Here is an 18534-nt window from a genome sequence, read left to right as displayed (position 1 = left end):
AGTTTTTAAATTTTTTTTGGATATTTAGTTGTTTTTTTGTTTTTCATTTCTTAACTTTTTTTTATGATTCAGAACCCTCTTGTATCGTGTAATTCAAACTTCTTTGACTCAAAACTTTTTTTTTTCTGAAGAACGCAAAAAAATACAATAAATAACTCCTTTTTTCAAAACTATACGTCATTTTGATTTTATTATTACAAGCAATTCTCAGATGTTCGTTAATATTCTAATCGGCTTATGCCCGTTCCTCCGGTGACAGATAAAAATGTTATATTATTATATATAATTTTATTGTATATAGTGTTATATATACATATATCATATTAATATTGTAATAATATTAAAAAAAAATTTTGTTTTTTTAATAACATTTTTTTTTTAGTTGTCTCTTAATGCTGATGGGGTCTGTGATGTCTTTTTCTGTCTTTTACACAAAATTGCATAAGCCATATGTAACGTTTTGCCTGTGGGTAAATGCACAAAAGCTACATTATTTTTAATTTGCGCAACTTTGCGCAACAGGTTTCAGTTTGAGATCATAGCTGAAATATGTGGCTGCAGCACTCAGGTTGATTTCAAGTGGACCGGTTGACCACTCGAAAAAATGATCTTTAAAAAAAAAATGTTTCGAAAAATTTTGAAATTTCAAAAAAAAAAAATTCGTCTTCGTACCACAACTTAAGAGAATTATTACTGTTTCCGTTAATATATTCAATTATCTTTTTTTTTTTCAATATTTGGTTAACAATCAAATGGTAATATTTATTTGCAGACATGAAAATGAAACTCTTGTATGAAGAACGATTTGCATACAATTTCATGTTTAAAGTCAAAAAACTACAATGAACAATTTTTTAAATTAAGTCATATTTTCAGGAAATCTGCCTTGAATATTTAAGAAAACATCTGCATTATCAAATTTTTATTTCAAAAATGTTGAAAAATTGAATTTTGTCCGGCCGCCGGACCACTGTGCACCGTATTCCCCATATCTGGCCCCCTGTGACTTTGTCTTGTCCCCGAAACTGAAGAGGCCTATGAAAGAACGACGCTACGCTACGATTGACTAGATAAAGACGGCATCGAAGGAGGAGCTGAATAAGATAAAAAAGAAAAATGATTTTTTGAAGTGCTTCGAAATTGGAAAAAAACGTTGGCATAAGTGCATAATATCACAAGGGGATTACTTTGAAGGGTACAAAATAGATATTATGAATGAATAAATAATTTTTGAAAAAACACAAAATTCGCGATACTTTTTGAACACACCTCTTATGGTTGTAACTTTAATGATACGATTTTTGTAAAAAGCTTTTAAGTGAAGGGAAATAAGGTCATTCTGCGATAGTTTTGAAGGGCGTCTTTTCCTTTTGAATTTTTTTTTGAATATTAATATATCTAATATTACAAAGATTTTCTTGATACAAATGATCGCCGCCATATTTCGAAATCTCATCGGTGTTGCCTTCTTGGCCAAATGGTCTTTCTATTCTGTAAGGTTTTTATCGTATATTCTTTTTCACAATTATTATGATTTCATTATCAGCTTCATTAGAAAAAAAATCGTGATTAATTATGCAAGCAATTTGTATACAATATTGTTGTTATTAAAAAGAATAATTCACACTATTTTGCCCCATATTTTTGATTTCATTGGCTACATTTTCTTCTTCACTGCCTACTTTCAGGCTTAATAGCACGACATAAATAGAACTCTAAGCTGTTTGGCTGCGCCTTGCCACTTCTGTAATCGCATTAAATTAGTTACAAAGAAAATATAGAACAAATTTAAAGGCTCAGAAAATTAGTCTCATTTAAAAAGTGATATTTAAAAGCTACAATGTCGCTGCCTTACTGCACCCACACTGACAAGCCTATTTTCCCATGTTATGCTGTAGTCTGCTTCTAGGCGCCTAAGATTTTTAAAACCCCATATTGTTTATGCTACTTGCCTTTCCTAAACACATTTTTGCTTTCATAAATATCTGCACAGCCGCAAGCGGTTTCTTGTTTTCACCCATTTCATTAGTACTTTTTTCTACCCATTTCCCTTTTCCCACTTAACGCTTCAATGCTTTACTATGTCTACGGCAAAATCATATATCACGCTCAATTAACCCTAAAAGTATGCAAGCATATTAGTTATGCTTCGCTGTTGTTGTGTTTGTTGTTGTGTGAAGTGTGTTTGCAGGTGTGTAAATTACTCCAACTTCTTCGGTGTGCATGGGCGAGTTGTTGATGTTGCTGGGCGTGATTGCGGTTGGCTTGCGAAGGGGAGCCTGTCTCACTGTTGACAGCGCCTAAAGGTATAACTTTATTGGTGGCATATTGCTCGTCTTTGACAAGTGCAAATTATGTTATTTCAGGGTGTGAAGTGAGTAACTGCAAAAACAAGTGGAAGTGAGAGAAAGTAGAAAAAAAACGAAGTCAACAGGCATTTATTTCATGTGAATGGGCATTTAAGATATACTTTCGTTACTAGCTGATTATTTAATAAGGAAATTCCAGTGTCTACTTTTATTTTAATATCTCTTTTTAAATATTTAATTTAATGTTGCTGAAAATTCATCCCTACAAATGGAATTAGCGACCGATAGTTTGCCGAATAGTGCTTTCGCTAGGACGGTTATGTACATTTGTTTCTTTGTTCATAACTTTTAAACATTCATCCAATTTCCATCAAAATCTCAAACTTTTTATTCAAGATTTGTAGAAAATTTTAAGGTTTGCAGCCTTATGGTTCATTAATTTCTAGCATAAAAAAGTGCGAATTCGAAGAGGCTCAAAATTCCCGTGATCACATAGTTTTTATTCATAGAGAAAAAGCGCAACACCGTCAGAGAAAAAAATTATTAAAAATCAGCCAGAACTTCTAGGCCATTTCTAATGTGCACTTTGATATACTAAAATTGAATTGGCTACAAAACTGCATACTCAGAAATTTTCTAAAAACGGTGTACTATCTTCTAATTGGCACGCCTCTTAAGCGGGCACCTCCAATTCCGGACCTCAAATGCTTAAGAATTTTTTTTTTTGTCTTGTCTCGTTAAATATTAGTAGGTTTTTTACACTTTTCCCATAAGCAGACACATCCCATAAGCTGACAAATTTTTCTGTTCCCAAAGTGTCCGCTTAAGAGAGCGTACGCTGTACCTTGATTAAAAAGTGTGAAATTTCGTTGGAAATTCGATGAATGCCTAAAAATTTTGCACAAGATTTGAAACTTGGATGCATGTGATTTTTATTCTATAACAAAAAGTATGTTTTTAAGTAAAATAATTTTCTTAATGTATACAAAAATAATTTTTTTATGCTCATATGTTCACTTATTTATTTTAAAATATTTTAATGATAAATTAAATAAATTTTTTTTTTCATTTCTGCTTAAAAATATATTTTTATCACTGTAAAAAAATAAATAAAATTCATTTAAAGAAAAAAAAATGTAGTCAAAACCTATCAAGATTATTATTCCACTCACTTTATCTTAACTTTATCTGGTCAAGACGCCTTAATTTTAGGTATTTTTAAAACTAAGATAAAAAAAGACGGAAAAACATTTTTACCATCCATTTTTTATGGTTTTTATTAATATTGGAAAAGTATACAAAAATTAATAAAAAAAAAATTCACAAAATGGCGTTAACATAAAAAAAAATTTGTTTACCCTTTTTTTTAGCTTTTCAAATTTTTTAAAAATACTTCAAACCTAAATTTTTCAAAATGCGAGGCAGGCGCGATAGACAGATGTATAATAAAAAATCGAATACCTAAGATTTTCTGGAAAGAACGAGCCCTCAAGTCGTCCGGTAACATCTGCCGTTCATTGTGCGATTCGCTCCACTCGGCCGGCTTAGACGCCACGTCACAAAATCCACTGTATCTCCGAAAATAATTCGAATTTGGAAAAATCCGTTCAAGAGCATATTTTTGAAAGTCTAAGCTTCGAAGATATGCAAAACAAGAACGATTTTTTCAAATTTCTAGACCAGAATTCCCCCTTAACCAGCTTCCGTTAAATATTCCAGTTTGACGTGAAGCAACGGAAAATTAAATAAATTGCGTCTGTATTTTTTTTTTTTAATTCTCTCAAACCCTTGAATATACAAAAGAGCTTATAATATTTTCCTCGCCTCTTCATTTATTTTCACAAAAGCATCCAAGTAAGCATTGAGCAGCAACACAGTTGTTCCTATCTATCCTAATTGTAGAATTCCTTTGTATTCACTCTATTCAACCGAGTTGTTTGCTTCTTATCACTCTGCTTTTCTACCATTGAATATTTCATGCAGCTATCGCCTTCGCAGTTATTGCAGCATTCTCGTGAATAGCCACAAATTTATTACGGTCGCCCGAAATTCTGCAGTTACCGCAACACTTCAAATATTTTGAAAACCTTCCTTGCTGTTTTCTCTACTCGAATGCGCTTTTCTCGCACACACACAAAACACTTCAAGTATTGTGTTTGTGTATTTGTTATAGCATCCGTTTTCCTGCATTTCCTCCTATCTGTCTAGTCAGCGCAACACTTCAGTGCTCATCGCCGCCCAACAGACCTGAGCTTCGTATTCCCTCGCTACTTGGCCCTACAACCATCCGTCAGCCTGCATTTGTCGCTCCTCACCACCCCGTTCATTCATTTTCGTTGCTTTACTCATACCCTTTTCTATAAATTTATCGATCGTTAGACGTTTCCTTTTATGTATTTTCAACATTCGCTTGTGTGTCTGCAAAAATTTTATTATCAAACAGTCTTTCACATTCGACCGATTTTCATATTCGCTTGATTTTCAGTCATCACTGCGAATATTTGGCCTTTGTTGCATGTACGTGAGGGAGTGTGGGAGCTGCTGGCATGTGCATATCCATTTACGTGCTCTTTGAAATCAAAGTGATGCATGCATGGCGTGTTCTTTTTCCTTATTTTTGCTCTTATTTAATTTCCGATTGAATTGAAATTTTAGTTATTATCAATGCAAATGCAGCTGCAAAGGGTTTCCAAGTAATATTCATTATATGATTTGCTCAATTGTACTGAAAATTGTATTGGAAAAATGCATAGAGTTGAAATGAACAGGGGAGCATATTTAGTTTGGCCTTTTTGCAAAATATTGGGGATTTATTTCTTTCTCATTCGATCTACGATCCCTTAAAGCCCAATGCGTAGGTTTAAAGGTCAAACAGGTATAATTTTATTAAACTTCCAAACTCTCAACTAATATGCACTCTTCTAGTACTTGGCCTGAGTGTCCATACAAATGACTGCTATGAAAAACCACATCCCAAGGGTTCATTGCACGAAGAGTATTTTGTATACAAACCTGCAGGCAAATGTGTCAGCCAGCGCGTAGTATAATAATAAATTATATTTAATACGCCTATAAATATGTCAGTAATGACAGCTCGGGCTTTTCTTGGGTTGTTGATACCGACCAATTAAGGAAAAAAAACAACAATATATAAATAAAAATAAACACCAAGCGAATATACAAGGAGAAATCCAAAATAAACAAGACTGGCGTGATAAAAATGTTTTTGATGACGCCATATTTTTAATGAGCTAGCGCGTTGGAAGTTACATCCCTAACTGACTTCTAGTGAAAGCTTGGTGACATTCGGTTCAGTGGAAGCGAAGTTATTGCGTCTAAAGTGACAGTATATTTGTGTCATTGGTAAAAAAAGGAGTTTCGAACAAAGAGCTGATATAAAATTTTGTTTTAAAACGGTAAAACATTTACCGAAACATTTGAATTGATGAAAAAAGTTTATGACGATGATTGTCTATCTCGTGCCAGAGTTCATGAGTGGTGCACACGTTTCAGAGATGGTTGTGAGAACATGAATAACAAAGAACATACGCCCGAAATCAGTAATCACCGAAAACTCCATCGAAATCGTTGGTAAATTTATCAAAAATGAAACACAATGATCGTTGAAATTCATAGAATCGGTGTTGAATATCCCAAAATCATCCATGTATCACATTTTACCTGCTCATTTGGGCTTACGAAAGGTCTGTTCACGTTTCATTCTGCACAAATTAACTGAGAACCAAAAATTACTCAAAATTCAGCATTCGAAAGACCTCATTAAAGAGGCGAGAAAAGACGAGAACTTCCTTTACAACATTGCAACTGGTGATGAAACGTGGCGTTTTCAACATGAACCTGAAACTAAGCGTAAAAGTGCCGAATGGAAGGCCCCAGACGAGCCACCAACCCAGAGATCCCGTTTGGAGCAGTCAAAAATCAAGTCGATGCTCATTTGTTTTTACGATTCCAAAGGAATTGTCCAGAAGGAGTTCGTGCCAACGGGACAAACCGTCAATACAATTTTATATCTTGGCGTTTTGAAGCGTTTGTTGCATCGCATTCATCGAACTCGCCCTGAATGCCGCGAAGGAGAAATCTAGCGCTTATTGGATGATAATGCACCATCTCATCGATCCACTCTTGTGACTGATTTTTTTATTAGAAATCGCATTTTAACCATCAATCCCTCGAAGTTATCAGAACAAAACTCATGTCGTTTCTACTCTTGCTCAGTCTTGTTTATTTTGGACCGCACCTTGTATGTACGAATATGGCTTTTGTTCACACATGATACAGCATATTTGTTTTCGTTTAAGATATGAAATTATGCATATCTCATACATAGACTCAAGTATGAGATATGAGTGTATATGAATAATTGGCACGTACATCCTTTATTTGGCTTAGATCTCCGCCAATTTGTGGTGTACGTCTTAATGTTGTCCTACAAATAGAGGAATCCACAATTTGATGCGGACTCCGATTGGCAGGTAATTTCCTTGAGAAGCATGAAATTTACTCTGAGATTTCCTTTAGAGGACTTGCCTTGTTCACAGTGGAATTTGAAATTAAAATCGTAGTTTTCTAGTTAACTTTTCATGAACACAACGTTCAACTATTGTCCCACTTGGAGCAGTCGAACCGTTAGAGCTCATTTGTATTCTCGGTCACAGCGTCATAGAGGGAAACTGCTGGGCTAATAGAGCGCGATTGTGAAAAGCCGCGAAATTTTTCTGTCCACGGTTAAATTAGGGGCGCCCGAGGGAACTTCTATGGCCAATAAAGCCGCAGTTCTCGAATTTGGTATGTATCCCTACCGGACATTGTCCATGCGGCGAGGCTTGGGATTGCTTCAAGTCCTTTCGGCAGAAGCTGTCTGGAGGGTGTGGTGGAATCATCTCAGAGCCTTCTTCTCAGCTGCCCTGCTCTTGTCGGGCAAAAGTTTGGACATCTGGGTGCTCACTTTTTCGCTACACCTGCGGATATTGCGGGTGCAATTCATCAGTAGCTTGAAGCGGTTCATACGAACGTAAATCGCCACAGTTGGTCGATATCCTCTAATCCAAAGCGATTTATTCCTTTTCTTCAACCTGTCTGGTTTCTTCCCTTCTTTCTTCTCTCTTCTCTCTTCTACTTTTCCCCTCCCCTCCCTCTGTATGGCATCGCAATGTACACATTTTGAATTTTCGTTCAAGTGGGCCCCTCGTAAGGGCAGCCATTCACCCTAACCTTACCTAACCTAATAATTAATAGCCATTTAATAAATTACAACCGCAACCAACTCTTAAAAATCTTATTTTTATTCATGGCCCTGAATTCATATTTACCATGGATGGTCCCTTACGACCTAAGACGAAGGTTTATGGCAGCCCCAAAAGCATTGATTGGCTCTATTTCCTACGATTGGATCGTAGATTGTGCCAGTGTATGGCTTCAAACTGCAGAGCCAGCGAACTCATTTCGCCGGGTTATAACCTTTTTAGGATATCGAAGCTAAAATCTAATCCACTTGCAATACAGTTTGTGCCAGAAAAAAGGAACCGCGATTAGTCATACAGTATAAAATATATATATTATATTTAAAATTTTTTTACATGAAAGTATGTATAAAACTACGACTCGTAATTACTCAAAAAACCGTGTAGTCTTCATCGTTGTTGAGTATAGCCTGCATCTTCTTCGTGCTTTGAACCAGCTTTTCTGCGTAGCTTGTCGACAAACAGGACTAGATTTTGCAAACTTGGCGCACGAGTTGCTTTAGATCATGGACTGGCCTTCCGGCAAGATGCGTTTTGATAGTTCCCCCCCCACACACACGTCTGGCGACTGGCAGGGCCAGCCCAATACTGTGACGCCAATTTCTTGCTTTGAGAGTAGTGGTTTAGATGATGTGGGGCGGTAGGATATGTTCGAATCATTTAGTCGACGTTCGATCGTGTTGATACTCACATCTATTCCCTTTTTGGCAAGAACTGATTAGGCTTGGCGTAGTCACAAAGAAGGGTCCCGCTTAAAAAGTTGGACGATCACTTTATCCTGCTTATTTGTCGTCACTCGCTTCAAGTCGCTCTCGGAAATGTCATCAATATCTTTGTACACTGTACACCGCTGATTCTACGTCACAACAAACTTTTGCAGCTGCGGCGTAAGATAATTTCGGCCCTTTCGAAGTCGTGCATAAAAATACCGCCTCAAAACGCTTCGCGTACTTCTCACTAATTTTTGATTGGTTGCGTTTACGGGAAAGTTCTAAGAATCTTAACCTGAGTTAGCACTGACATCGTATCCCTTGAATCATGAAGTTACAAGAAAAAACCCGGTTCTTTTCTTCTGATACAGACTGTATATTTGAATATTACTTTGTGTAATAGGCTGATGCAGGTTGGTTAACTTGACCCAGGACATAAGAACGCTTTCCATATTTTTAGATCTGCTCATTTTTACAAATAGAATTGCCAAATGTATATATCTAAAGATCCACAAGTCGTCGTGAAGTAGCCGATGCATTCGAAAATGTGTAAGAAGCCTCTGTCATAGTCAAAGGCAAGCATTATACTGAAATACTAACCAATTTTCTGTTTCCCTAAATTGAAGAGAGTGACTGCAATCATATTTTCCATTCAAGAAAATACTCATGCGCCTTTTATTTATAGCCCAAATACATTTCAAACGCTAGTGAACCAGCCGCCCATGCAAGCAAATAAAATTAAAAAAAAAAAAAAAATTCATATTTTTTTTTGATTTTCTCTACATATAAACATATTTTTTATTCCCTTTTCTGCGACTCGCGAAAAAATTAAATCGATATCCAACTCATTGTAGGCTGTTTTGTAGTCATGACTGCAACAAATAGCGCTGAAACAACAACAAAACGAAACACTTAAAACTGTGCCACTAGGCATATTCGCCAAATGAAAATTTTACAAAAACAAAGTATGTTTTATAGCAACAATAGCCAATGCAAGGGTGCTATGTAAGCAGTGGGAACGGCGCGCTTACTGAGCAACGAACGGACAAACAGACGATCGGCTGGGGTGTTTGACTTCCTTTGTTTGCCGCTGTTGCAGCTGTTGTTTGCTTACAACATTCCGCGAATGCAATGCTAGGCAGTGGAGTGCCGGCAACACTGGCTGCAGCTTTTGACCTCAGAGTGCATACATATGAAGCACATATACACACATACATACATGAAACTCATATAAATGCAAATATTTACATGTTTAAAGAGTCAAACAACTTTGTGCTGTTTGAGCAAATAGAAAAATGGTAAGCAGCCGAGCGATGGGAATTGGAAATGCGCTGATAAGCAGTTTGAATTTTTTTAAATTAAGTGCTCAGTAAAAAAGTTATATATACGCGAATTGATATAGATCGTACTAAATTAGATTAATATTTAAATTATTTACTGTTATAATAAAAAATGAATTTATTGAAAATAAATTAAACTTAATCTCATTTATATCATCAATAGTCTATTTATAAGTTAAATTAGAAAAAAAAATTATTATTTTTTAATTAAATTAGTTCAATTTTTTCATTATCCTCCCTCTTTTTCTTTCTTTCTCTTGCAGCATTCGCAATAGCCGTGGCAGTCTCGATAGCATCGGCACCGCACCTCCTTCATCGGCTGCCTCACAGGCCAGCTCTAGCGGTGGCTCAAACCCGAAAATGGATAGCACTAGCGGTGGTGTTGGTGGCGGCGTCGGCGGCGGCTCTGGCAACACCAGCGCCAATGCAAGCCCACAACATCACACACATCAGCATTCGCAACACGCGCACCATTCGGCCGGCGTCGTGGGTGTACATCGCTCCAATTCACGAAATGGGCGTGACAACTGGACAAAAATGCCGGAGCCACTAAATGGACACAACAAAGGCGAAAAATCGGAAAAGTCATCGCCTTCAAGGCGTAGCATGGGTGGCGGTAGTGGCGGCTCTTCCAAGCAAGGTTCACCATCGGGTCGCACCAAAGGTGTACCACCCAGTTTTGGCTATGTGAAACGTGCCAATGGCAGCGCCACAGCTACGGCGGAGCAACAGAACATCGCTATGATGGGCGCAGCAATGATGGGCGCTGGTGGTGGTGGTGGTCAGACAAATGGCGGCCATTCACCGGGTGGCATGTGTGGCGGCATGGGACGCACAGCGCACGTTTCGGCGGTGCCGCGCACTGCCAATGCACCTGGCGGCGGACGGAAGGTGTCGGGGGGAACACAAACGCTGCCCAACGATATGTCAAGTGAGTTGAGAAAGAAATAATTTTAATGTTTAATAAAGATTAAGAGTAAAATAACGAACCGCTATTCTAGCCTGTTTGAATAACGCGTTCATTAAGATTTGTATAGAATATTTTCGCCAGGAATACACAATTTTAAAAATTCAAATCATGTTTTAAATAAGGATTATAGTTTTGATTTAGACAAATTTTTTAAAAAAAGAGAGCAAAAGTCTGAAAACATTAATTTATTTTAATTGAATCTTTTGTGCATCAATTTTTAGGTAAAATATCGATTTAAGCTCAAAGATCTAAAAATTAATTTTTTTTCCAAATTTTAAAATTTACATTGAATGTTTCTTCCAATTTTTTGGCTCAATTTTGAACAAAAAAATTTATTTTCATTTACTTTTACTTAATTAATATTTACATCATTTTATATATGTTTTTAAATCTTTCCATAATTTTTCAGAAACTCCTCCCAACACCCAGCACCGCAGCTTTTCTTTAACTGGACCTGGCGCCACACAGCTAAGTCAGTCGATACGGGAACGCCTAGCCACTGGGTCGCATAGTTTACCCAAACCGGGCACGGACTTGCATCTATTTCAGCATAGGTAAGTACAGGCTTTGGAAAATTAAATAAAAATTCAATTCATTTTACAAATTCAAAATAAAAAATATGTGAAAATAATACGAAATTAAGAATCAATTTACTTTTGCTCGATATGACCACTTTTTGCCTCGACGAATCGCAAGCAATATTCGAATGTGACTCGCGGACAATGGCTTTTTTCAGCGCCTCGGCGTTAGTGAATCTTTTAGCTCGGACCCAAATATAGTAATCCATCAGCTTCGCGTCTGGTGAATTTGAAAGCCATTGTGTGGACGTTATGCAGTTCGGAAAGTGGGTTTTTAGCCATTCTGGGTTCACTTGAGCTTTGTGAGACAGTGTCCTGATTCCTGTTGAAACGTTCATGGTCTGCTCATGGCTTCAAAGCAACCTCCAGGATACCTTCCCGATAATATTTCGCATTTACCTTGACGTCAGACTCTATGAGAACGATTGGACAGTACCCATCAGCTGTTACAGCGGTCCAAACCATTACTTGTGGTGTGTGCTGCCTCCTGCTGACCAATCGATGACTCAAATTCTCGTATGAACAGTCGGTCAAATAAATCCTATCGTTTTGGAAGTTTACGAATTGGTCAATTTGAAAAATTTTCTCGTCAGAATACGCAAAGTTCGGAAATTGACCACTTTCGGCCAAGCAAAACAACTCCTTCGCTCTCTCAAGTCTGACTTGTTGCTGCTTTTGTGTAATATCATCCGCCTTTTGGATCTTGTAAGGCTTGACTTTGAGATAATTTTTCAGTATGCGGCGGAAGCTGCGATCAGATAGTTTCAGTTATTTCGATATTTGATTGGCACTTCGAGGGAATTTCGCTCAAGTCGCTTCTTCACTTTTTGAACCATTTCACGTGACGTTGCAGTGATTTGATGGCCACCTCCATGATGTTTCGCGTTTCATTATAACGAGTAATGGTGCGATAAACAAAAACTTTATTTACTTTAAGGTGATCGAACTCCCGAACTATCACTGGTTGTGATTTTCCAGTCAAATATAATGCAATCACACTATTACGTTTGAAATCCATTACTGATTTTCTTTTTTCGCGCTAAGCTAAAACCAAAACTTAGCTGCCTTTAAAGCGCCTTTAAGCTAAATTTTGCAACTCCTACTCTCAAAAGCTCAAAGCTATTTTGGTATTTTATTCGCCCACATCCTCCAGAACTACTACATTTTCTTCGATTCTGTAATTTCTAGCAAAATCATTTTATTGTTGGTTTTAACGAATATCCTGTGGGACCAATACAATTTCCTCTACCTAGAACTCAGCAACAAACTTTTCTATTAATTAGCCAAATATTATTCCCGCAATGTAGTTTGTGAGTTTGTTTGTTGATATTTTTAATTACTGCATTGCGGCACACTTCAGCCCAACATATTTTGTGGTTTTGGTTGCTCGAAATAAATGCCGCACTAATGTAATTAATTTTCGCTTCCCAACATAACGCAGAACAACAACACAGCTATCCAGCACCCAAATGATGAACATAAAATGTTTAGCAGAATTTTTTATTGTAATACAGCAAAATATTTGCTGTAGTACGAGGATATGAATTTTAATACAAACAAAATTTCATATAAAACAAATTAAGAAAAAAAGTAAAAATAAAATTAATTAATACCGAAAAGTGTTGCAGGCAGGCTAACCGCTAATGTGCAACTGCAACAGATATGCTAATTATGCTTAATGTCTAACTTTAGTGTCAGCGTTCGTATAGGGTGTCTGAAAATTAACGGATGCTAGAAATTAGGCGCGAATTTTCAACCGTCAATGATAGGCAGGATAAAATATTGAGAAAACAATTTTTTTATTCATTTAAATTTTCACAAAAAACAAAATTTTGGCTCAAACGTTTCTAAATGGGCACAACAAAGGCGAAAATCGGAAAAGTCATCGGCTTCAAGGCATAACCAATATCCTTGGCTATTTATTGTATATCCAAAAATTTTGATTATTCTGCTTATCATTGACAATTGGCAGCATGAAATATTCATAAAAAAAAATTTAATTAATGTAAACTTTCACACAAAAAAACACACACAAAAAATTATAGTCTCAAAAGTTTTAACATTTTCAAAAAACGGAAAAATTTGCTCAAATCCCAAAAGTGTTAACATTTAAAAATAATTGCATACCTTTCGTGCCGAAAATACATTCTTTTTAAGCATCAAACTGCCTTAATTTTGAAACACCCTGTATTTTATTAACTAATTCCCATTAAACGCTGCTAATTGTCTGCATTTATTACATTTATTTCGCTAATTTATGGTGATAATTTAATGCATTACCCACAGCTACATTTTGTACATTAAAATTCATGTACGCAATATTTCATTCCGCTTTGCAGAATCTCCAATCGCCCTGGCAAAATGATCGATGGTTCACTCTCGGACACGCAAACCTACGCCGAAGTAAAGCCCGAGTACAGCACATACGCCATGTGGCTGAAGCATAGCAATACCGCAGGCAGTCGCCTATCTGAGGGCGATTCGCTGGAGAATATGCAAATTGGTTCGCCGGCAATGACGCGTCATGGCCACAAAATGCTGCAACATCGTAATGCTGCCGCAGCCGTAGCAGCCGCGGCGGCAGCAGCAGCAGCTGGTGCTGTACAACAGGGTGGCGGTGGTGGCGTGGTGTCAGCAGTGGGTGCAGCGGGTGGCAGTGAGTCGCCATATGTGCAGAGTCCACGGCTGAATCGGAGCAATAGCATAAGGTGAGTGAAGTTTTCCACTTTTCCAATTAAATTTTATTTCTAAACCAAGAATGTTTGTTTTCGGTTATTAAATATGAATTTACTTATTATAAAAACAATAACTAAATTAACTTTTGTAAGATTTTTGATACGACGTTATTTTTAACTTCTAACTCCTCTAAAGCTACTTGAAAGAACGGACATATCCAAGGTGAAAATAATATCGAATAATTGCGTTTTCCTGTTGTTTTGCTTACATTTTTTGTGCCTTTGAAAAATTCAGCTTTGCATTTATCGGCTAAATGAAGCAAAAATCAAATTTTATTAATTATTTTATGTAAATTAAAAATTCATTCATGGAGGCGGAAAAATTCACTTTCATAGCAAAAAAAACCAACATTGACTTTAATTTTTAAGCAAATATGGATATGTTTGAATACTTTAGGCGTTGTTTTCTTTTATTTATTTATTTATTCTGTAAAACGTTATACTGAATTACTTTTTTTTTTATTTTTATATTCATTGAAAAAATGTGCATTCGTTATTTAGAGAAAATGCGCAACACCGTCAAGGGAAAAATTAATAAAAAATTAAAGGGAATTTTTATTAACTTCAAACCTTCTCTTTATTTGGCAGAATTTAATGGGCTATAAAAATGCGTAGACAATTTTTTCAGTTCTGATTAAAAAATTTAAAATTTTGATAAAATTGTTTACCAGTTTGGACTATTTTTCTTACTTTTTTTATAAATTATTCTTTTTTCTTTTAGATTTTATATCTAAGTTTCACATTTTTAATCAAAATTTTATTATTATATATTTTTTATCAAACTTTTAAACTTAAATTGGTTTCTTTTTTTCCTTGTTCACTTCTCTCGGGAGTATATGGCCTCGACAAGACTCAGTATTACGTTGGTTTCGTTAATCTATTTTGATTTCTGATAGGGTAGGTGATTAGCCTGCCGCTCCCAGTTCTAAGTGGTGGAAATGCCCACCTGTCGTTGCTTAGGAACAAGGCCTTCTTACTGCTTGGGGCGCCATCTATGTTTCACATTTTTCTGGCGGAAAGATTGCACAGATTGTTGAGGACTTCGCTAAATTTGGTGTTTTTCCGCTATTACCGCGCTTGCACGCTTCCTCTTGCTGGCGCCACTGCTGCAATGCCACAGGAATAATCCCGCGATTTCGGGATTTTAAAACGAGATTCCGAAAATCGCGAGGTTGTAAAAATTAACATCCATAGTTTCTTTAAAGCAATCTAGATGTAGGTTCAATTGTGATCACAAATTGGACGTTTCACGAAAAAACAAAAGAACTTTCAGCAAGTTCGCGAAAATGAAAACTGAAATTTTATTTCAAAAAGTGGCTCATTTTCACTATTCACATCGCTTTAGCCAAAACTAATTACATAAAACAACATTTCTAGAATCAATGGCGTTCGAAATTGAAAATTTTTTGACACTGCAATTGTCTGCTCAATATTTAGGATATCTCATTATAAATAATTAAACAGCTTCCTTCCCCTTCCGGGAAATATTTTGCTCACTTTCGCAACTTCAGTGCTAGGAAAATAGCATGCGACTCATTAGTCATTTAAATAGTTACGTATATATATGAGTACCTACCTTCAGTCCAAAAAATATCGGGAACTGACTAAATTTTTTTTGCTGGAATGTTGATATAACCGCTCTCTATGGTGTCGGAGAGTTTCAGCGTAATCTGTCTATGAGCTTGTTTTTGGTATTTATTTGAATCAACCGCAGGTATGCTCTGCGATTTTCAATATGGATATAAATATCGAACGAAGATTGGTCTTAAATTTTGTGTTTTGAATGGATTTCGTAGGCCCAATCATTGAGAATGTTGCAGAAAGCCCATGGCGAGTGTGCTTTATCAAAAAAATGGGTCTACGAGTGATATAAGGCTTTTGCAGAGGGCCGAGGAGTCGTGGAAGATTTGCCCTTACTGGTCGCCCATCAACGTCTTCAAAGGATGAAAACGTCAACAGGGTGAAGGAAATGGTGCTAGAAAACCATCATTTAAGTTTGAGGGAGGTAGCTCGTGATCTTAGCGTGTCTCATGAATCAATTCGCAATATTTTACATAATCAATTGGGCATGAGACGCGTGGTTGCTCAACTCGTTCCAAGAGAGTTGAATTTCTTTCAAAAAATTCATCGAAAGAAGGTGGCTGAAGACATGCTTGAGCAAGTGAATTCGGAACCAACGTCTATCTAGCGCATCATAACAGGTGATGAGACTTGGGTATATGAGTTTGATATGCAAACCACTCAACCAGTCAACAGGCGGCTGAATGCAATCCACATGAGCCGAAACCCATAAAAACCACGTCAAGGTCAGTCAAATATGAAAGTCATGCTACTCGTTTTCTTTGATTATCAGGGTGTTGTGCACTTCGTTCCAAATGGGTCTACGGTAAATAGAGAATATTATGTGGAAGTTATGCGACGTTTGAGGGAGAATGTGCGTAGGAAAAGGCCCAATTTGTGGAAAGAAAACTCGTGGATCTTGCACTATAATAACGCACCGTCTCACAAAGCTCATATTGTGAACACGTTTTTGACCAAAAACTCGACAAATATCATCAAACAACCACCGTATTGAGTCCCCTGTGACTTTTTCCTTTTCCCAAAACTTACTTTGCCACTACGCGGACGCCGCTTTGAGTTGATGGGGCCAATAAAGAGAATTCGCTGAAGGAGCTGAAAAAGATCGCTTCAAACGCGTTTAGAAGGTGCTTTGATGTCTGGACTAATCATTGGCATACGAGGTGTGTTCGAAAAGTATTGCGAATTTTGTGTTTTTTCGAAAATTATTTATTTATTCATTAATATCTATTTTGTTCCCTTCAAAGTAATCCCCATGAGATATTATGCACCTGTGCCAACGTTTTTTCCAATTTTCGAAGCACTTCAAAAAATCATGTTTTTTTATCTTGTTCAGCTCCTCCTTCGGTGCCCTCTTTATCTCGTCAATCATAGCGTAGCGTCGTCCTTTCATGGGTCTCTTCAGTCTCTGTGTATTGCTTTGAATGGAGCCTGTTTTGAAGGCGAAAAAATAAATTTTGATGATAGAACAATTATTTTGTGTTTTATTGAACAATCCCTGGTACTTCTTTGACAGAATGTATATAGCTATGACTTAGTATTTGATGCCCGGGCTTCCGAAGGTGCGCACTTCTTATTCATTCGACCTACTGTGGCCGTTTTTCCATTACCTTGTTTTAAATTGCAATATTTTACGCACTTAATTTACTCGGAAGCAATAAACTTTTTATCCATGTGAATTCATATGAATACGCCACGCCATTATCGCATGCTACTATGCAGCTCCCATTATTTTAACTGAAATTATTCTCGCTGAAATTAAGTGTCTTAAAACTCGTTAGTTATGAATGCTAAACATATAAAGCAAATTGGTCAGTGCAAATTATTGTATATAAATAAATATTATATGTTTTCGTATGTATGTGTGTATGTGTATGGTGCAGTAGTAATAATTTCAAGGAAAATTGCCACAGCAACCAATAAAAGTAAAAAATAAAAATAAATAAAAAATGTAGCAGTTAGTTAGTGGTTAACAAAGAAATGAAAGGATAAAGCACGTGCAAACGCTTGTATGTGTGAGTGTTGGTGTAGAGGAGTGAATGAAAAGAAGCGCAATGACAGCAGAAAATTAGTAGCTGTGCAGCAAAAATGATGCAACTGTCGGCTGGTCATGCCTGCCTAGAGAAAAGATACACAAGAGAAGAGATATAAATACTTATATATATGTATATATTGTTTTTATGCATACTTTTTGTCTGCACGAATATGTGTGTGTGAGAGTATTTTGTACGCATACAAATTTTATGCTCATACGCCTGACGTACTGACACTAATGGCATTTCGCATGCAAATATGAAAGAAATGCAGCAACAAGCGCCGATATCATTTACACACAATTGCAGCACAACAGGGCGTATGATGAGCATACACGCACGCACACACACACATTTAAATTTGATAGATGTGGATATTGACACAAACAAACAAATCTAAGAGAGCATTTCAGCAGCCGTAGCTATGTGCAGGACAGTGCTTGAATGGCTGAGTGCAATCATTCATACACACATACATACATACAATACATAGTTGCTTGAATAACCATTGGAGGTGTGTGTGTGTGTGTGTGGCATTGGCGCTGCAGGCAGTTTGTAGAGTTGCTCGTGCGAGCAACGTTGCTATGGCGATCTTATATGCAAGCGCCAATCAGATAATGTTTGAGTGTGTGTGCGCCTGTGTGTGTATATGCAAATTTTCTATGTGATGTATGCGTTATGGTGATAGCCATCGCATTTTAAATAGTACGCAGTTGCAGTCGGACGTTATAGAAATTGATATGATTTTTCTAGTGATTTATTGGAATTTTTAATAATTCAACCAGCAACCAGAGGTGGAAGCTGCCTAAAAGCCTGCTAGCAAATTTGACATTTGCAGTCTGCATTTTGAGTTGTACTCAATTTACATATTTTGCTATTTTAGTAAAATCTAATTTTATTTTAAGTTACGAAAATAGTGAATTTCTGCATAATATTATTTTGTAACCCCTTATTTGAATAACTCCGAAAATAGCGGTAAATCAAGCTTATTGAAATTCTAAGCAATAAAAAATGAAAGTG

The 18534-nt window shown here is 36.6% G+C and overlaps 1 protein-coding gene across 1 annotated transcript in view; it reads left to right on the top strand.

Annotated features, from left to right (window-relative positions):
* LOC128863460 (protein sickie-like) overlaps window positions 1–18534 on the top strand; it is a 155753-nt gene that overhangs the window by 116634 nt on the left and 20585 nt on the right. Inside the window, exons 5-7 of the mRNA XM_054102623.1 lie at window positions 9884–10551; window positions 11000–11144; window positions 13508–13876. Coding sequence (XP_053958598.1) covers window positions 9884–10551; window positions 11000–11144; window positions 13508–13876 — 1182 coding nt within the window. The remainder of the gene's footprint in view (window positions 1–9883; window positions 10552–10999; window positions 11145–13507; window positions 13877–18534) is intronic.

This window comes from Anastrepha ludens, chromosome 5, assembly GCF_028408465.1.
Source record: "Anastrepha ludens isolate Willacy chromosome 5, idAnaLude1.1, whole genome shotgun sequence".
NCBI classification, from domain to species: domain Eukaryota; kingdom Metazoa; phylum Arthropoda; class Insecta; order Diptera; family Tephritidae; genus Anastrepha; species Anastrepha ludens.
This window is presented reverse-complemented; position numbering and strand designations above follow the sequence as displayed.